The sequence below is a fragment of the Theropithecus gelada genome, chromosome 6 (genome assembly GCF_003255815.1).
Source record: "Theropithecus gelada isolate Dixy chromosome 6, Tgel_1.0, whole genome shotgun sequence".
Taxonomy (NCBI): domain Eukaryota; kingdom Metazoa; phylum Chordata; class Mammalia; order Primates; family Cercopithecidae; genus Theropithecus; species Theropithecus gelada.
In genome coordinates this window covers 43,265,091-43,286,917 of record NC_037673.1, presented here as the reverse complement: position 1 = coordinate 43,286,917, position 21,827 = coordinate 43,265,091, and the positions used below count along the sequence as shown (strand labels likewise).

The 21,827-nt window shown below is 40.6% G+C and overlaps 1 protein-coding gene across 3 annotated transcripts in view; it reads left to right on the top strand.

Moving 5' to 3' along the window:
* The window catches only part of CCL28 (C-C motif chemokine ligand 28), a 31,763-nt gene extending 10,761 nt beyond the window's left edge, over window positions 1-21,002 (top strand). Inside the window, exons 2-4 of one of the 3 annotated variants that reach the window (XM_025388545.1) lie at window positions 11,765-11,891; window positions 16,186-16,283; window positions 18,216-18,280. In XM_025388545.1, the coding sequence (XP_025244330.1) occupies window positions 11,765-11,891; window positions 16,186-16,283; window positions 18,216-18,280 (290 nt within the window). Of the gene's footprint in view, window positions 1-4,701; window positions 4,929-11,764; window positions 11,892-16,185; window positions 16,284-18,215 lie in introns of those variants that run through there. The other 2 variants (XM_025388546.1, XM_025388544.1) reach the window with 2 other exon arrangements.
* The last annotated feature ends 825 nt before the right edge of the window (window positions 21,003-21,827 follow it).

Genomic DNA, 21,827 nt, shown 5'->3' with positions numbered 1-21,827 from the left:
GCAGGAGCTGGGTCTACAGGAATCTGATGAGAGAACCCTGGAGCCAGGAAGGAAAACCCCCTCTTCCTGCAATGTCCCTTCAATATCTTCTACAGATAAAGTTTAACAACGTGCCAGCTAGCCAAGGAAAAATATTTAAGGGCCCATCTCAATTTCATAGAATAGGGTGAGTTTGAAACTGAGGGAAAATAAATAAACAAGTGGCACATTCCACAAACACTTAATGGGCACCAGTATACTTACTGAGCCAGGGACTGTACTGCATATTGGCCCACATATGTCCTTTTTGTTTCCGTTTATTGAGTGCTATCTGTTGTCACTCCTGTTCTAAGCACTTAAATATACAAACTCATGCAATCTTCACAATAACCCTGAGGTAGATGCTAGGACCACCCCCATATTACAGATAACAGGATTGAGACACAGAGAATTAACTCACCCAAGGTCAGCTAGTAGGTAGCAGAAACAGAATTTAAACCTGGTAGTCTCCACATGTTTAAGTACCATGCTACAAAGCCTCTCAGGATGTTTTTATGGCACAAAATTATCCAAACCCCTTCAAAACTATCCCCTGACCACTCTAGTGTCTGTATCATGTTAAAGCAAAGAAAAATCCCCATCCACTCTCCATGCCCCCAAACATTATCCCAGGGTTCCAAAAAGTATCTTGGAGGACTTTACTTGGGAATAGCAGTTCCACATATCATGGATTATTGAGTCTTTCCTGCCCACTTAGTGACAGCAGTGGCCATCTGTCAGCACCCACCGCACCATCTGGCTACATTAAGGCGTGAGGTCCACGAGAATGGAGGGATGTGTTTTAACCACATTCTGAACATTATGTGTTGCCTTTTTTTCTTTTTTTCGATGGAGTCTTGCTCTGTTGCCCAGGCTGGAGTGCAGTGGTGTGGTCTCTGCTTACCGCAACCTTTGCCTCCCAGGTTCAAGCAATTCTCCTGTCTCAGCCTCCTGAGTAGCTGGCATTACAGGCGCCTGCCACCAAGTCCAGCTAATTTTTTGTATTTTTAGTAGAGACGGGGTTTCACCATGTTGGCCAGGCTGGTCTCGAACTCCTGACCTCATGATCCACCCACCTCGGCCTCCCAAAATGCTGGGATTACAGGTGTGAGCCACTGCACTCAGACTGCCCTTCTTAAATTGCAGTCAGTCTTGAGACACTGCTAGTAGCTAAGTGAATCTGTCATTTTTATCTTTAGTCTGCAAATCCTTTCTGCAATAATTGCATGTGCCTTTCTTTACTGTTTCTATTTTGCTGTGTTCTGTATACAGTACCAGTGCTTTTCAAACTGCATTTCTAATCAGCTCCCAGGTGATGCCATTGTTGTGGCTCTGGGTACCACACTTTGAGTAGTGAGATCCTATACAACTAAGCGAGGAAGCGGTTCACTTCTCTATAATAGCAGGATCCTTTCCTTAAAACCCAAAATCTGCCAGGCACGGTGGCTCACACCTGTAATCCCAGCACTTAGGGAGACAAAGGTGGGAGGATAGCTTGAGTCTAGGAGTTCGAGATCTGCCTGGGCAATAGAATGAGATACCGTTCTCCAACAACAACAAAACCCAGAATCTAATTTTTGTATCACAAATTTGATGTGCAGTGCCAACAGTTCTTGAGCACTGAGGGATCTTTACAGCCGTCTAGTGACCAAAACTGGATCATAGACAGAACCAAAACAGGGACTCACATTCCTGGAAAATCATCCATACACTTAATACTGGGAATAATAATGACAACAATCCAAAGCTAATAGAAATAACACCAGAATAAGGCCAGGTGCAGTGGCTCATGCCTATAATCCTTGCACTTTGGGAGGCTGAGGTGGGAGGATCGCTTGAGGCTAGGAGTTTGAGACCAGCCTGGGCAACACACAACACCCTGTTTCTGCAAAAATTTTTAAAAATTAGCCAGGTGTAGTGGGTGCACCTGTATTCCCAGCTACTTGGGCAGCTAAGGCAGGAGGATCACTTGAGCCTGGGCATTCAAGGCCGCAGTGAGCCATGATTGCACCATTGTGCTCCAGCCGGGGCAACAGAGCAAGACCATCTCCCAAAAAAAAAAGAAGAAGAAAAGAAAAAAGGAAAGAAAAGAAATAACACCATAATAAGACAAATAGGAATGCTTTTATTCAGATACTAAAAACATCTTTAAAATATTACACATAGTGAACAAATGATTTATTATATTTACTGACCCCTAATTACTTCAATGTGCAGGGATGGTACCTATGAAAAGCACTGTGTAATTGTAGGTAATCTGGGACATAAGACCTTGACCAAAAACTGAAAATACTATTCCTAGAAAAAAAGCAAAAATATTTTATACATTAAAAGCCTTAAAACAAGATAAAAATGAAACACTGATAAGATCACAGCTTAGTTCAGTCTAAGAAACTTACTTAGCACTAATACCAGACAATGTGCTATGTGGTGGGGGGTTACAAAGATGCCCTGTGGGAGCTTACAGTCAAAAGACAGTCATAGACTCCTAATTTCATACATGGTAAAGACAAAGATATAGGAAAGCACAAGGTACTGTGGGACTTCAGATTCAAATGGGGAAATGATAAAATTGGAAAAAAGTAGACAACTGAGAGGTTCAGCAGTCCAGAAGCCAATTAATGAGGTCCTGAACTAAGAGTGGTAACAAGGATGAAGAGGAGACAGATGTGAAAAGCGTTAAGGAAAATACAATCTACAGGAGTTTGACTGGCCATGGGAGTGCAGAAGGAAGATGGAATTACACTTCGATAACAGTACAAAGTGATTAAATGAGATGAGAAAAGGAAAACAGAAGTAGATTTAAAGTGGCAGGAGATGATGTCTTCAGTTGGGGCTCTGTTGAGTTTGGGGTGCCTGTGGGATATCCAAGTGCATGTTCAATAGCAGGTGGATATACATCAGAATATTTGGGTAGAGGTAAAAAACCCATTTTGAAGTTACCAACATAGTAAAAATTTTAAACATGAGATGTGGAAAGAAAAGAGCAGTAGGTTAGGGATGGAACTTTGAGAATGCTAACTATTGAGGAAAGGGCAAAGGAGGACGCATTCAAGAAGCAGAGAAAGTAATTTCTGGTTTTTGTTTGTTTTTTTTTTAAATGAGATGGAGTCTCGCTCTGTCACCCAGGCTGAAGTGCAGTGGCGCAATCTCGACTCACTGCAACCTCCACCTCCTGGGTTCAAGCAATTCGCTGCCTCAGCCTCCTGAGTAGCTGGGATTACAGGCGTCTGCCACCACGCCCGGCTAATTTTTTGTATTTTTAGTAGAGATGGGGTTTCACCATCTTGGCCAGGCTGGTCTTGAACTTCTGATCTTGTGATCCACCTGCCTCAGCCTCCCAAAGTGCTGGGATTACAGGCGTGAGCCACCGCGCCTGGCCATAGTTTCTCATTATTCAGAAAATTAGAAGAGACTGGTAATTAAGAATATGGAAATTTTCAAGGAAGGAATGGGCAAGTGTTAAATGCAGCAGAGATGTCCAATGAGATAATGTTAGAAAAATGTCTGCTCAGCCTGGGCACAAAGTGAGACCCCATCTCTACAAAAAAATAAAGAAAGTTAGCCAGGCATGGTGGTGTGCACCGGTGGTCCCAGCTACACGGGAGGCTGAGGCAAGAGGATCACTTGAGCCCAGGAGGTGAAGACTGCAGTCAGCTGTGTTTGTACCACTGCACTCCAGCACTCTGGCTTGGGTGACAGAGCAAGATCCCATCTGAAGGAAAAAAAGAAAAAAAAAAAAAAGTCTGCTAATTGTAGGTGCCCTGAGAGTAGGTCTATGACTTATTAATTCTTATATACTCGGTGTCTGTTACAAAGACTGATACAATGTAGGCAGCACTCTATAAGTGCTTCTAGAATTTTACTGACATGACTATCACTTTCATTAGTAAAATAACACACTTATACGATTCAAAAAGAAACATGTCAGTACTAGATACTGCAGACATTTTCCCAAGGGAGATTTTTCTTGACTCAACTCAGGCTAAATTTTTAGTAGAAAAATATTAATAAAGGAAATATAGAAAATACCTTTCCAACAGAAAGAATAAAAAGCAAAGAAAAAGGATTTAAAATCGTAAAAAAGATAGAATAAATGAATACAAACCAAAAGATCAGTGTAGCAATGTCAATAACAGAAAAATACTATTTAAGCAAAAAGCTACAGTAGAAACAGAGGAATCTTACCGAAAGATAAAAAAGTTCACTTCACCGAAAAGCTATCTCTAGGGCCCAGACTCCTGTGAGGCAAGAGAGGTGATCGAGTCGTCAAAATGCAGTCAGATTTTTTTTTTTATTTAAAATTGCAGCATTTTACTAATCATAGACTTTTTTGCATTAATTTTCATTTTGAAAAATATTGCATCCAAATATTGCTCATCTTCATTACGGAGCTCTTTTGGCGGTTCCTTAAATTCTGCACCTGAGACTCCTGCCTCATTCTAATCCTGGCTGTGGACCAGCAGGGTACTTAGGCGTCTGAAAACATAACCTCAAGTGTTATATCAGAAAAGTAGACAGAATTGCAAGAAGAAAAAAAAAAAAAAAAAAAGCTGGCAAAATCCCAGTAACAGTTTAACATACCCGCATCAAAAACTGATCAATCAAAAAAAATACTAGTAAGGGTTAAGGAAATGCGTGCACAATACAACTAGATTTCTCCTACAGCTCTGTGAAGGGCAGCCCGCGGTAGGCCAGGTCTGGTCCTGGGCGCCCCAGCCGGCTGCCCTGGGTCCAGGCGTTCGCTTGCGGGAGACGTGGGCGTCTCCGCGTCCGGCCGTCAAGCAATGCCTGGGACTCCACCCTACCCTTCGCGTAGTACTTGTTATACTTCGGCAGCTTCTTCACGCCCGGTCCTCTCCCCGCGCCGGTAGGAACCGTCCACGGCCTTAAAGAAACCTGCTCACCAGGTCAGGGGCGCCAACCAGGTTGCGCACGCGCAGAGGCCGCAAGGGCAGCTGGACGTCGCCCAGGTAGACGAAGTCCCGCGCCACTGGTTTCTTGTTGCTGTCACTCTGCCCTTCCCACTCTCTTCCTTGGTCTCGCTTCCGCTACCGCCCGCGGTTTTCCACTTCAGTCTCTCCTGGTCCGCAGTAGCCACGACTACAGATACCAGTAGCGCGACAGCCGCGAAGCGCCATAACGTCGTGCTTTTTTTTTTTTTTTCTCGTGCTTTGTTTCTTCTGATTTTCCTTTTCCGGGTTTTTAGTTGAACACACGTTTTTTCCGTATATGTGTTTTAAATAAATGCATTTAGGGCTAAATTTAACTGTATCCCACCCATTATAATAAATAGTACTTTCACTATTTTCCAGAATAAGATTTTGTGGTTTCCTCTTTAACCCATGAGTTGAATGCTTTGTTTCTCAGCAACTTACACTTGTAAGTTTATAAATATATATTATTATTTATATCCAAACATGTATTTATTATCAGAGACAAGGTCTCTGTCGCCCAGGCTGCAATGCAATTGTCAGAGGCGAGTGAACCAGAGCAACTCCATCTTAAAATAGGAGCTAGGTAAAATGAGGCTGAAACCTACTAAGCTGCCTTCCCCATCTAAGTCACAGGATGAGATAGGTCAGCAAAAAATACAGGTCATAAAAGACCTTGCTAATAAAACAGGTTGCAGTGAAGAAGTCAGCTAAATCCTACCAAAACCAAAATGGCCCCAAGAGTAACTTCTGGTCGCTCTCACTACTACACTCCCATCAGCGCCATGACAGTTTACAAATGCCATGGCAACGTCAGGAGGTTACCCTATGGTCTAAAAAGGGGAGACATGGGCCGGGCACGGTGGCTCAGGCCTGTAATCCTAGCACTTTGGGAGGCCGAGGCGGGCGGATCACGAGGTCAGGAGATGAGACCATCCTGGCTAACACAAACCCCATCTCTACTAAAAATACAAAAAAAAATTAGCCAGGTGTGCTGGTGGGGGCCTGTAGCCCAGCTACTGGGGAGGCTGAACCAGGAGAATGGGGTGAACCCGGGAGGCAGAGCTTGCAGTGAGCAGAGATCGCTCCACTGCACTCCAGCCTGGGCCACAGAGAAGACTCCCTCTCAAAAAAAAGGGGGAGGAGGGGGAGGGGAAGGGCGTGAATAGTCCACTCCTTGTTTAGCATATCATCAAGAAATAACCATACAAATGAGCAACCAGTCGCCCTCAGGGCTGCTCTTTGAAGTAGCCATTCTTTTATTCCTTTGCTTTCTTAATAAACTTGCTTTCACTTTGCACTGCAGAGTTGCCCTAAATTCTTTCTTGCATGAAATCCAATAACCCTCTCTTGAGGTCTGGATGGGGACCCCTTTCCTATAACGCAGTGGCGGATCAAAGCCTCCAACTCCTGGGCTCAAGCGATCCCCCTGCCTTAGCCTCCCAGCAGGTAGGCCACAACGCCTGGCTAATCTTTTAAATTTTTTGTAGAGACAGGGTCTCACTATGTTGCCCAGGCTTGTCCTGAACTCCTGGCCTCAAGCAATCCTCCCACCTCAGTCTCCCAAAGTAGTGGGATTATAGGTATGAGCCACCACACCTGGCTCAAACTTTTAAACTGTTACTTTGCACAGGAAACTTCTCTTCAAACACTAAGAATTTAAAAAAAGAGTCATGACTGCAAATACAGTAAGATAAACCTATGAAATTTTGTGAGAATAAAGTAGAAATTGTGGATAAAATGAACAATTTCTTGGAAAAATAATAAATATATATATGTAAATATATATATATTTATTTACACACACACACACAAGTTAGGCAATAACAAATCCAACTTAAACTTTATCTTTCCTCAGACACCAGGCCTAGATAGTTTTTGAAGTTTTACCAAAAATTGGAGGAACCGAAAATCTTTATCTTATACAAACTCTTTCAAAGGATGGAAGAACAGAGAAGAATACCCAATGCATTGTTGAGATTAACATACCCCTTAATACCCAAAACATGGAAGGATGGTAACAGGGTGTAAAAATGTAGATGAATTTATGAACAGAGGTGCAAAAATATTAATAAATAGCAAATCTTATACAAGATATAAAAATTAATATGTTATGAATAAGTATGGTTTATCCCAGGAGGGCAAGGAAGAAAATAGATTGATCCACCACAGCAATTTAAAATTATGTGTTGAACTTTCAATGGGCTAGGCACTGTTCTAGGCATTTAGCAAAGTAACAGATTTTAAAAGAGAAAAAGCCTTTATTTCCTACACAGGAATTGAGAAAGAAAGAGATAAAAATGACGATTTACCTATAAAACTGGAGTATCTATTCCAAACTATCACAAATAAAAAAATTCAGCAAGGTTGCTGGATACAAGAGCAACATTAAATAATCAATAGAATTCTTATACATAAAAATTAACTAATTAGAAAAAAGTATTTTTAAAAAGCTCATTCACAATACAACAAAATTTAAAAGGTACCTAAATATAGATCTAAGATATACAACATTATCTTATCATTTTTTTATTTTTATTTTTTTTTACAATTTTCAGTTACAATTTACTGTCTGTTATGGGAAAAATTACATGTTTCAGTAGACAGTTCGTCAAACTTTTCTTTTTTTAACTTATGTCTTCTAAAATACTATCTCAGTTTGTTTTCTCTCTATTCCCACCAGTTAAGGTTTTCACTGACCTCTGTGTTCTAAGACTTTTTTTTTTTTAATTATACTTTAAGTTCTAGGGTACAATGTGCACAACGTGCAGGTTTGTTACATATGTATACATGTGCCATGTTGGTGTGCTGCACCCATTAACTCGTTGTTTACATTAGGTATATCTCCTAATGCTATCCCTCCCCCCATCCTCCCCACAATAGGACCCCGTGTGTGATGATCCCCTTCCTGTGTCCAAGTGTTCTCATTGTTCAATTCCCACCTATGAGTGAGAACATATGGTATTTGGTTTTCTGTTCTTGCAATAGTTTGCTGAGAATGATGGTTTCCAGCTGTGTCCATGTCCCTACAAAGGACATGAACTCATCCTTTTTTATGGCTGCATAGTATTCCATGGTGTATATGTGCCACATTTTCTTAATCCAGTCTGTCATGGACATTTGGGTTGATTCCAAGTCTTTGCTATTGTGAACAGTGCCACAATAAACATACGTGTGCATGTGTCCTTATAGCAGCATGACTTACTTATCGTTATTTTCGTAAAGATCTTGGAGGACCAGGAAAATCTGAATAGCTAGAGAGATAATTCCATATTTATGAATGGGAAGACAATATTTTTCAGATCTTAGTTGTAATAAAATAAATAAATAAATAAAGTGTAACCAAAAGGTCTAAAAAGTGCCAGAATGCATATATCCAAATTCCAGCCCCACCATTTATTTCTTGGTCCTTTGATCTCCGGGAAGTTATGTAGTTTTTCTCTATATTATTACCCATTTATAAAATGGTGATTAATATACTTCCTTCTATATATAGTTGCTGTGTAGATTATATAAATTAATTCACACATGGCAGTTACACTAGTGCCTGGCACAGAGTAAGAACTCAATAAATGTCTGTTATCATTAGGATGTTTGTTGTAGCCTTGCTTGTTACAGTAAAGTACTGGAAACAGTTACTTAAAAATAAGACTGAAGGCAAATATGGAAAAGATTTAACATTAATAACATTTGGGTGATGAGTATATAGGTGTTTTTATTATTCTTGGTAGTTCCTCTGTGTTGAAATATTTCCCGAGGAAAGGAGAATAGTAGTAAAGTCATCATTTATTTATTCATATCTACATTTCCACAGAAGTATTAGTTTAGGTGAATTATCATGTCTTGATTTTTAAAGTTTCCATAGAAAGAGGTTACTGAACTTATGTTATTGGTATAAAATATAAAGCTGTCTGGTCTCAAAATGCTTTTCATGTCATCCTCCTACAACTTACATTCGTAAATTCTATATTCCAATCAAATTGGCATGAATCTGCCTTTTTCCACATTTGTATCTTTACACCCACTGTCTCCTCTATATTTACTGCCCTATTCATATTCTATCCATTTTCAAGTTTTCAGCTCAAATGCCACCACCTTGATAAAGATGAACCTAAGTCTCTATGTTATAATTTATTGCTTCTGCCTTTTAGTGTTCCAGATATCATTCCGTTTATCACATAGCCCTTGCCACATTTTCTCTTTTGTTAGAAATATTTTCCCCCTACTTTCTTTCACACACACTCTACAGAAGCACACCAGTATTTTTAATGGAGCAAAAGTTGATACAATCTCAAAAGTGCCAGAGCAAACTGATTCAAATATGATTTAAATACTGATTTCAATTCACTGCATAGACACATCAGATGCTGCCCATGGAACTCCTATACTCTGGGCTTCACTGGCTGGTGAGTAGAAATTGTGATGTTCTGGGTCCCCACTTTCTTGCCTGGCAGTAATTACAAAGTTGCTGCAAGATTTCTCAATCCAAATATTCTTGAGAATTCTCAAATAGTGGGTTCCGGAGAGGGGTACTTTCCCTCTAAGAGTCTGGGGGAAGTTGGTCTGATACTGTAGGAGGGATGATCCCTTGCATAATCAGAAACCTTACTCCCAGTTTTGTGGTTCCTCTGTTGGGCAGCTGCTCTGGATCCATTTGAAACCCACTGGTGGTTGCCCACTTCCTCCAGAGAGCTAACCTCAGTGCCTGCTTCTGAGGCCAGCTGGGAAACGCATCTGCTGATCTCACAAATCACTTTTCAGAGAAATTCCCCGGTGGATCTGCTGGACTTTGTCCTTCCCAAAGCAAAGGGAGCACCTCTAGGAGGGGTTAGAGAGGCAGTTGGGGGTGGATCAGGCAAAGTCTTGCAGCATACCTCCGATCCTTGCTCGTTCATACCTCTAGACTCCGTTGCTTTATCAAGCCCACTCTGCAAGACTTCTCTTATTTTCAGTAATAGTCACATATTTCTCTTCAAGGGAACCCCTTCTCCATCATACAGGTTTGTGTTTGTGTGAACTCCAATTCTGGAACATAAACTGATTATTTTCCATTATATTCCTGATCAAGATGGTTTTTGCAGACAGGTTTTGGCCTCCCTGATCTCTTAGCAGCTTGCCTCCCCAACAACCATTGTTCAGTATCATCTGAACAAAACTATGTAAATACTGAAGAAATGTCACATAATCATCTTTTTCAACCTAATTGACACACCACAATCTCTACTATATGGAAATTCTAGAGTCATAATTGAAATAAATGGAAGTAGCTGATGGCTTTTTAAAAATGGAAATATTCTGACAGGAGGCTCCAGGAGGGAACCTCTAGGGGGCGATGTTACCTAACAGAATTTTACAGTTGCCCTGTTCGGAACTACCCAGTTTAGGTTCTCCATTGCCTAACTTCCCGTGTTCTCTCCAAGGTTGTTTCCTGGCCTGTTATATTTTCTGCTTCCTCTGGAGGGCACTAGTTGCACCTACTAACATGTAATAAATGCTGGCCTGCTTCTTGCCTTTTTATAGTTAATCTGACTTAGATCAAGTGATCTCCAGCTGAGCCCATCCTACGTTTATATTAATATTTGAGAAATGCAATCCATTTTACTAAGTATATATATAGGTCCCTGGTACTCTTCGGGCTTAAGACTGTTTGAATTCATATCAGCACTCAGATAACTCAAATTCCTAAACACACAGATTTTCTTGTGATTCTTAATTGCTACCATGCTTCTGAAAGTACGTTTCTTATTAGAGTTGCTTGGGTCACAACTAATCTTTGAGGCTAGTAACTCTTCATCTTTCTACCTTCAAGGTCTAGCATAGTGATTCGCATATAGTGAGATGGGTGAATGAATGAATGGGTGGATATGTGGATAAACCCAATACCTTGTTCAGGATATTAAGGGTTTGACTTAGGCAGCACAGCATAGCTAAAGAAAGAAGCAATTAGTTTTAGGAAATAAATGCATTAATAAATGTAGGAACAACTGAATAAAATTCTCCATTTTAAAGTATAAAATTCAGTGGTCTTCAATATATTCACAGAACTGTGCGATTACCAATATCTCATTCCAGCACATTTTCATCACTCCAAAAAGAGATCTTGTACCTGTTTGCAGTCACTCCCTGTCCCCTCCTTTCATTCGTCCCTCTCCATCCCTTAGCCCCCCAGCCCCTGGCAACCACTAATCTACTTTCTGTCTTTATGGATTTGCCCATTCTGGATCTTTCATATAAAGGGAATCATACAGTATGGCCTTTTAAATCTGGCTTTTTTCATGTGTAATCCCATAACACTTTTAACATAACTCTTTAACACTTATTTTACTGTGTTGGGATTATTTGTTTATGGCCTGCCTCCCACTGCACTACTAAGCATCACAAGGACAGATTATGCCTTGTTTATTTCGACTTTGAATGTAGAGCTCAGGGCCTGTCACAGAATGGGCAATCAATAAATGTTTGCTGAACAATTGATGCTTTTCCAGCTCCAAAATGCATGAAACACTATGCAGACCTAACTCCTTTCGTCTTTGATCAGTTTGCAGTACCACCAGAATCCTTGTCTGTAACTCTTTTCATCTCTTTCACTTGTTTTATGTCTTTGCCCAAATTTACATTTTCTCTTTCACAAATATAGCTTAAATTCCAGAAAGTGGGGACATGTCCTGCCCCAAGTCTGTATTCACAAAGTCGTGTTTGCCCCTTGTTTGTGTGGATTAACATTCTGTTTCTCTGAAATCTTTAAAATGAGAACCATGCCAGTGTTCTATAAACTGTAAGATTTAACATTTTCTTTCTTTTCTTCTTTTTAGCCATACTTCCCATTGCCTCCAGCTGTTGCACAGAGGTTTCACATCACATTTCCAGAAGGCTTCTGGAAAGAGTGAATATGTGTCGCATCCAGAGAGCTGATGGGGATTGTGACTTGGCTGCTGTCATGTGAGTGCTCTTCAGCCAGGAGGTCTAAACCTGCACAATGATTATTTCCCTGACCATCGAATAACAGGTTGGAAAGGCTTTGCTTGATTACAACATACAAACAGTCATCCAAACAAGGGAGGGAAGAGTAAATATTCTGTCCGTTAGGCCCCAGGCTCCCTGGAGTAAATTCATAGTCTCTCTGTCCAAAGATGTCCTGAGCCCCATACCAGTGCACCATCTACTTCCACCCTGTAGTGCTGTGGTTAGCACTAAACTCCCCCAGTCACCAAAAAGTGTTCATGACTTTCCTAAGCAAAACAAAACCCCAAATAAAAGATGACTCTGTTATATTTCATGGCTTTTAACCTTTTCCAATATATGGGTTGCTGTCATTTCTACTTTCTGAATTCATCAGGAGCATATTATAAGGTTCCAAAAGGTAGGCCGTGTGTGGTGGCTTATGCCTGTTATCCTAGCACTTTGGGAGGCCAAGGCAGGGGTATCGCTTGAGACCAGGTGTTCAAGACCAGCCTGGGCAACATGGCGAGACCTCATCTCTACAAAAAACTTTAAAACTAGCCAGGCGTGGTGGCATGCACCTGTAGTCCCAGCTATTCGGGAGGCTAAGATGGGAGGATCATTGAGCCCAGTTTGAGGCTGCAGTGAGCCGTGATCATGGCACTGCACCCCAACCTGGGTGACAGAGTTAAATCCTGTCTCAAAAAACCACCACCACCACAACAACAAAAAGGCAAAAACAGAAGAAAAGGTTCAAAAAGAAGTGTGTAAATATCTATACCTGTCACAGTGCTATATGCAATCCAGTCACAAATGCCAATCCAATCTCTGCTTTTGATTCTGTGGTGTTGGCTCATGATGAAACTTCCCTGCCCTGCCCCTGACTCAGTTATTAAAAGCTTTGTTTGTGTATGTACTTAACATCTCTATGGAGGCTCCAACATCTGAACTGCGTTGGTATTTAGTAAATCTGGATTCTGACAACAATGCTGTGAGGAAAGCATAAATGATCTCCCGATCACACATAGGAGAAAGCTGTGACTCAGGTTACACGGTTCACTTGTGTACAGCTCGTGAATTGCAGAAACGGGATGTGAACCCAGGTCTCTTAGTTCAGAACACTGTATACCTCCAATGTCATTCTAAAGCAGTGGTGGGACTAACCATAAAATGCCCTCTCCAAACTCTACTGCATCTGAGTATCAGGCATCTCCCTGGCATGCAGGTTTAAACACCATTTGTGGCTCCAGGTGATGCTAGTGAGTCATTTGGTGCTCCTTTCTTTGGGCTATAAATAAACCCGTTGTTTATGCCTGAGTTCCCGAGTCACTCAGAAACCTTATTCTTTCAGTGAATTCAACAAATATTAATGAATTAATGATTATGCGCCAAGCACTGTTCTATATGCTGGGGATGCAGTGGTGACAAAATGGGTTCTGTCTGCCTAGAGTCTCCAGGGGACTCTTTATCCAGCTGGGTTCTGCAGATCATCTTATGATTTAAGATGATCTCTGGAACTTGAAATGTATTTTACCCCCTTTCAGAGGGATTTATCTATTATTCAATTTTGAGGAAAAACTGCTCCAAGATAAGGGTTCTTAAAAGTTCAGAGGAAGAGTCTGTAAGATGTCTGTTGATAGACTTTCAACAGGTTAGGGGCTGTGAACTTCCTGAAATTTTTGTGTATGAACCTGTGAGCATTTGTAGAAGGTCCATAGGTTTTATAAGATTCTCAACGGTTCTGAGATCGAATAAAGTTTAAAGATCACACTCAGGGTCAGATGTAGGGGAGGAAACAATTCTTGATCCAAACTTGCATTAAGCATGAGTGTCTTTGTGGGAGAACGGAGAAGACTGATAATTTCCTCAGCATCTCAGTTCAAGCCACCACCTGGCTCCATTGGCTCAGGTGGTTTAGTCATTGGGAACCAGCATCACCTGTGGTACTCCAGGGACTACATACCAGTGAGGATTCTGAGGGGTGCTCCAAGTTCCCAACTTCTTTGAAAAACTCCTTGGTATATGTCTGGCTGAGATTCTACCAGTCTTTTATTTAATCTTAAAGAATACTGTTGATAATAGTTGGAGAGTAAAAAGTTCATAGACAATGCATGGATAGACAATGCATGGATAGACAATGCTTTAGGTGGTTAGAAACAGCTGGATATTTGTGTCGAGTGGACACAGCTGCACTAAATCTGTCTGAACCTGCTCCAGTTGCTCTGAGAAATTCCAAATTTTCAGCTCCTCTCAATTCTTTCCACCTCATTGGCATATATCACCTCAGACTTGAAGCTTGAAGCTTGTAAGGGCTCCGATAGGACTCCCAGAAAGGCTTGGAGAAAAAAAAACAGAGCAAGTTTCTGTCGGTGTATAAGACAGATTCTGGAGGTTATCCAGGGAAGCTATTGGTAACAGGATTTTCAGGGATGTTTCTTTGGGATAAGCAGGTGTCAGAGATCTGAAAGGCATAGGAACGGAAATGATGTTTTGCTGTGATAAGGCAAAATATAATCAGAAACATAAGTCTTCATTTTAAAAAGGACTCAATTTTAACTAAAGAGGTACTAGGAAGCCAGTCACCTGGATCCAAAAATATTTACTTTATTCAAGCATAATTTGTAAATTGACCTCTGTGCTAAGAAAGCTGAAAAATACAGAGTTGCTATGACCTAATCTCAAATAAAATTAAACTCTGTAGTATTTTTTAACCATAAGTTACAGATCCTCTCTGTTGTGTTTCCTGATGCTCAACATAAATAAATAAACATTCTCTTGTTTTCAGATTAGTTTAGTATGGAGCATGTCTACATTATCTAAAATGTAGTCCCTTAACCCTGACTGGGTATAAAGACTTTAAGATTTGAGAAAGTATTTAAGATGCAGAAAGCATTGCTAACACTGGAAATATAATTCCCAAGTAGCATGTATTACTAATAACAATTAATTAATATAAATCAACGTGCAGTAAACTTATTAGGCTTCTTTTCTTTTCTGCCTAGAAATAGGTCCTTTGTTTTATACCTTATAAATGGTCATTGTAGTTTTTGATGCCTGAGACAGCAGTTTTCTTGTTCAAACTCCTCTACAGTGACTTCATTAATGAGCTTCTGGATGTTTCTGAACATAAATACAGTAAAAAGTTGTTTTTCATGGCCAGGTGCGGTGGCTCAAGCCTGTAATCCCAGCACTTTGGGAGGCTGAGGCGGGCAGATCACGAGGTCAGGCGATCGAGACCATCCTGGCTAACACGGTGAAACCCCATCTCTACTAAAAATACAAAAAAATTAGCTGGGCGTGATGGCAGGCACCTGTAGTCCCAGCTCCTCGGGAGGCTGAGGCAGGAGAATGGCGTGAACCTGGGAGGCGGAGCTTGCAGTGAGCCAAGATCGCGCCATTGCACTCCAGCCTGGGTGACAGAGTAAGACTCTGTCTCAAAAAAAAAAGTTGTTTATGTTGGGCAGAGGTCAGAGGATTCTTAAACAGACATTTTTTGTTGTGAGAAAATGTGAGGTTTTTAAATAGAATTATCTGGAAGGCTTGAGTAGTTTTTCAGATGTGGTTGTGAGACATTGTTGTGTTTCGAGGAATGGGTAAAGAAATAAAGTTTAGGGGATATTAAAGGTATAATCTCTATGGCAGGGCCACCCCTTTACGTCCAGCAGACTATCTCCAGCTATCCTCCTGTGGGTTAAGAAAAAAAAAAATCAGGGATTGGCCTCATGATTTCTTACAGTCAAAACTCTCCACCTACAAACTCACCATTGGGAAGGTGGGGATTGGTGCCCATCAGAATACTATGGAATTGCGAGTAGGGGAAGGAATGTGGAATAGGCCAGCCCCCTTTCCAACATTACTTCATCTCCTTCTATCCTGGTGGAAAATACATGGGATCCAAGTAGAGATTTAAGAAGTTTTTAAACTTTAGGATTCTAAAACATCATAGGATCTCAGATTTGGGAGCTGTGTTCTGGTAGCTGATTTTTTTTTCCTGGTTGAATTACATTGGGAGCTTGCGTCACCAGCAATCTTTGAAAAAGCCTACATGCTAGTTGTTGCGTATTTCCTATGGTCCTCCACCTCTGTGAATCCTCTGTCTATATCTCTTCCATCTGGTTCTCTCCTTCAGCCCCAGTGCCAATGCCCCTCCCTGAGTACCATCTCTCTTATTTTCATAATGGACTTGAATCCTAGCTCTTTCCTGTGTAACTTGTGGGCTTATCTGCATGTCACTGAAATCTTTTTTTTTTTTTTTTTTTTTTTTTTGAGACAGAGTTTCCCTCTTGTTGCCCAGGCTGGAGTGCAGTGGCACGATCTCGGCTCACTGCAACCTCCGTCTCCCAGGTTCAAACAATTCTCCTACCTCAGCCTCCCAAGTAGCTGGGATTACAGGTGCATGCCACCATGCCCAGCTAATTTTTGTATTTTTAGTAGAGACAGGGTTTCACTATGTTGGCCAGGCTGGTCTCGATCACCCGACCTCAGGTGATCTGCCTGCCTCGGCCTCCCAAAGTGTTGGGATTATAGGCGTGAGCTACTGTGCCCGGCCTGCATGTCACTGAAATTTTTATCTGCTCAGTTTCTGACATCACAGGGAGAAGCAAGAGTTTTAGTCCTTTGGAAAGGGTAGGAGCTTCAATGCCAGTTTTTTGTTTGTTTGTTTGTTTGTTTGTTTGTTTTTGTTTCCTACGCAGCAGTAGTACAGCCATGTTTTCTCCTATGATAGCAAACCAACTGACCATAGTGAGAAATAGGTGGTGCTTTTTTTTTTTTTTTTTTTTGAAGACTCTGTATCTAATACACATAGCGAATATATTGTTCTCTTATTAAGATGCTCTACTTCTTTCAAATTAATACTCCCCACATGGTGGCTTTATTATGTTAAAACTCATTGTTACTTTCCCCCCATTCTCCCCACTTTTCTCCCATTTCAGGAGTCCCTACATTAGCTGATAATGATTCAACTTAGGTCATCTAGAAAAACAGCAGCCTACTCTCTACTCCACCTCTGTTTTTTCCCTGAACAACAGGATCAGGAGTTTCAATTTATCTGGACACAGAAATACTGTATATGTAGAGCCAGCAGGATTTGTGACATTTGGTAAGAGCTGATGACCCCTCGTGGGGAAATTAGAAGTCACCAATATCTTTTTCAACAAAAAATTCTTCTAGTTACCAGAAACTGTGCGTGCTGCCCTAGCATTCTCTCAACCCACTGTGAGAACTTCATATAGAAAAATGAAAATGAACCAGGCATGGTGGTCATGCCTGTAATTCCAGCACTTTGGGGGCTGAGGTGAGTGGATCACCTGAGTTCAGGAGTTCAAGACCAGCCTGGCCAACATGGTAAAACCCCGTCTCTACTAATAATACAAAAATTATCTGGGTGTGGTGGTGCACACCTGTAATCCCAGCTACTCTGGAGGCTGGGGCAGAAGAATCACTTGAACCTGGGAGGCAGAAGTTGCAGTAAGCCGAGATCACACCATTGCACTCCAGCCTGGGTGACAAGAGTGAAACTCCATCTAACCAAAAAAAAAGAAAAATGAAAATGAAAGCACATTCTGAACTGTGTCATAGATCTATATCATATTAAAATGTTAACGAATGCCTAGAATATCTTAGTTTTGTTTTGTTAATTTAAGTTTTAAATTGTTTAAGTTTTAAATTAAAGTTTTGAATAAGGCCTTTTCAAGAAACTTCTAGACTATTCCTCCTTCAAGGAACATATCTCCAGTAGGAGAGATGAGATGAGTATTCAGATAAAAGACAGCATGAACTAAGTGCCAGAAAAGAGGTAAGTAACTCTCATTGTGGAGAATCACAGGGGAACAAGGACAGCATCTAGCTGAGAGAATCTACAAATCCTTACGGATCAGAAAAACCTCAAACAAACCTTAAGGATGTGTTTGAGATGGGCTGTGAGGATGAATTGGTTTTGTTGAGTGAAGCTTGAAGTCAAGGAAGATAATTGTTTTCACTTGGTTTTTATTGTCTCTTTTCCTCCTTTCTTCTTCCTCTTTTTTCTCATTCCTTTTCTCCTTCTCCTGCTCCTCATCCAATTCCTTCTTCTCCTCCTCTTTCTTTTAATACTCTCTGCTGATATGTGAGGACCCACAGGCAGCAGTGCTTGTGAAGTCAAAATTGAACCTTGTGGTGCTCAACTTTAGAATTCACTTCATTTCTACACTGAATTCAGAAATTTAGTCTGAATTTAGTCTCTAGGAATACAGTGTCCCAAAGTGGGAGCTGCAGGTAAGTCACTTAGTGGTTATTTATATATATTTTCTATCAGTGACTTTCTTTTGCTTCCCTTTCTAACAGCCTTCATGTCAAGCGCAGAAGAATCTGTGTTAGCCCGCACAACCATACTGTTAAGCAGTGGATGAAAGTGCAAGCAGCCAAGAAAAATGGTAAAGGAAACGTTTGCCACAGGAAGAAACACCACAGCAAGAGGAACAGTAACAGGGCACATCAGGGGAAACACGAAACGTATGGCCATAAAACTCCTTATTAGAGAGTCTACAAATGAATCTACAGAGACAATTCCTCAAGTGGACTTGGCCATGATTGGTTGTAAGTTTATCATCTGAATTCTCCTTATTGTAGACAACAGAACAAAACAAAATATTGTTTTTTAAAAAATGAACAATTGTGTGGTATGCAAATGTAGCCAATAATATACACCACTGGAAGATGAAATGAAAAGATAATGCTGGCTGGGTACGGTGGTTCACAGCTGTAATCCCAGCACTTCGGGATGCTGAGGCAGGAGGATCACTTGAGTCCCGGAGTTTGAGACCAGCCTGGGCAACATAGCAAGACCTCATTTCTACAAATAAAAAAACATAGGCATGGTAGTACTTGCCTATGATCCCAGCCACATGGGAGGCTGAGGTGGGAGGATCACCTGAGTCTGGGAGAGTTTGAGGTTGCAGTGAGCAGCGTGGGTGACAGAATGAGACCCTGTCTCCAAAAATAATAATAATAATAATAGTGCTTATCTTCATATAATATTTTAAGAGGAGCATATAGATATAACTTTTCCCAACTTTTTAATTATAGTTTTCCAAACTTACAAAGAAGTTAAAAGAATGGTACAATGAACATCTATATATCTTTCACCTAGATTAATCGTTGTTAATATTGTGTCACGTTTGCTTTCTCTCTCCTCTCTTTGTATGTGTTTCTATATAAAATATTATAACTTTTAAAATATACTTTGTTTACTAAACCATTTGAAAATAAGTTGCAAACATCATGGCACTTCACCCCTAGTTTCTTTTTGGTGTTATAACTTGACATACTCTAAAATAAAGACATTTTTCTACCTAATCACATTGTCAGTTTTATACCTAAAAAATTAACAATTTCATCTCATATATTCCATATTCAAGTTTTCCCAACTATTTAGAGAGCATTTTATGTAGTTTTTTTCAATCCAGTAAACAATCAAGGTTGACATACATACTGCAAATAATTGTTATTTTTCTTTAATGTCTTTCAATCTAATAAAGTTCCTCTGCCTTTTTTTTCAATTTTTAATATTATTTTGTTGAGGGAGGGTCTTGCTGTGTCTTCCAGGCTGGAGTGCAGTGGCACAATTTTGATTTTGGCTCACTGAAGCCTCAACATCTGGGGCTCAAGCAATCCTCCCACCTCAGCCTCCCGAGTGTCTGGAACTAGGTACATACCCACGACACCTGGCTAATTTTGTTTATTTTTTGTAGAGACAGGGTCTCACTGTGTTGCCCAGGTTGGTCTCAACCTTCTGGGCTCAAGCGATCCTCCCACCTTAGCCTCCCAAAGTACTGGGATTATAGGTGTGAGCCACAGTGCCTGGCCTAATTATTTTCTTATAATCAAATTCAGGTTTAATGTTTTTGGTAAGAATTTCCTATGTGAATTTGTATACTTATTTTGTCAGTTAGAGTTCATAAATATTAGGGGTTTTTTCTAAATAGAAAAGTGTAAACTAAATATAACTTCAAAACATCTAGTTTGAGTAGCTACCATTGTTTGAATTGAAATTTTCTCATACTGAAAAGAACAAAAAGCCTGCCTTGCTGTCCAGAACATTTTGCCTCCCGCAGTCAATTCTTGGAGCAGCACTAGTTAGGGGCCCAGAGTTTGGTCCTCTGTGTGGTGATTTTACGCTCTGCCTAAACAAGGAGTCTGCATCTTTTAGCTCCTCTCCTACCCTTCTTACACGTTTTTGTTGTGTTTGGTTTTTTGTTTTTTGTTTTTTTTTGAGACACAATCTCACTCTGTTGCCCAGGCTGGAGTGCGGTGGCACAATCTCAGCTCATTGCAACCTCCACCTCCCAGGTTCAAGCGATTCTCTTGCCTCAGCCTCCCAAGTAGCTGGTATTACAGGCGCCCAGCCACCACACCCCGGTGATTTATGTATTTTTAGTAGAGACAGGGTTTCCCCATGTTGGCCGGGCTGGTCTCAAACTCCTGACCTCAAGTGATCCACCCAACTCTGCCTGCCAAAGTGCTGGAATTACAGGCATGAGCCACTGCATCCGGCTCACACGTTTGAGTTGATACCATTGTGCCATTCCTCTTTTGACCTCTTTTTTGTCCATAGAGGCTTTGAGATAGGTAAGAGCCCAGTGTTCACAAGAAGCCAATAGAAAGCAGGAGCCACTTTTTCAGGTGGCAGGTGTCCTGGGTCTCCCTGCTGGCTAGTCCCAGGCAGTGGTGTTGCCAGGATATCTTGAAGGTGATAATGGGACACACAGAGGCACTGAGTCTCCATAGGTTAAAATGCCACCAAAACTGGCCTTTGCCTAATATCCTTCATTGACTATTTAGCATTTAATTTATTTATATTCCTGACATTTCTGCAAGCTTTGTATTTATATTTCCACTTTATGGATGAGGAAACTTGAGGCTCTTAGAGGTAAAATGACTTGCCCAGATCACACAATAAGTGGCAGAGACAAGCCTTTTAAATAAGAAAAAAAATCATAAAATATAAGAGTAACTTAAAATAATAAACCACAAATTTAAATTAACCATAATAACCAACATTAATAAAAGTTGAGATACCAAAACACTGGTGTCTAATTCTTTCAACTAATAACTTTAATTATTTTCCATTTTGTTTCTTCTAGTTTGATCTACAATGCTACACAGTTGTTGGGTAGCTATGAATGACAGTAGGTTTACATGATATATTTTAAAAACTGATTTCTTTGCAATGCAAATAATTGAAACTTTGTCTGAAGATAGTGTGCCTCGGAAACCAGATTTTTTTTTTTTTTTTTTTTTTTTTTTTGAGATGGAGTCTCGCTCTGTCACCAGGCTGGAATGCAGTGGTGCATCTCAGCTCACTGCAATCTCTGCCTCCTGGGTTCCAGCAATTCCCTTGCCTCAGCCTCCCAAGTAGCTGGAACTACAGGTGCGCACCACCATGTCCGGCTAATTTTTTGTATTTTAGTAGAGACAGGGTTTTACCATGTTGGCCAGGATGGTATCAATCTCCTGACCTCGTGATCCACCCACCTCGGCCTCCCAAAGTGCTGGGATAACAGGCATGAGCCACCGCGTCCGGCCAAAACCAGATTCTTAAAGAAATTACATTTTACAGGTTATTGCATGTGCTTAGTAAAACATTATCACTGTTACTGTACTATGCACTATTATTGTACTAAGAGTGAATATGTTACTATATCATGAGTAAATCACCTGGTTAATCCTTTAAGTTTTCTTTTTGAAAAGTTACATTTTTATTGAAGTCATATAGGTGTGTGATTAAAAAAATCAAAAGTACAGCAGAATTTGTAATAAAAATAACATCCTCCCAGCCTATCCTCCCTATTCCTAGGCCTATCCTTGAGGCAACATCTTGTAATCTTTTTTTCTGAGACAGGGTCTTGCTCTTTTGCCCAGGCTGGAGAGCAGTGGAGCAATCTGGGCTCATTACAA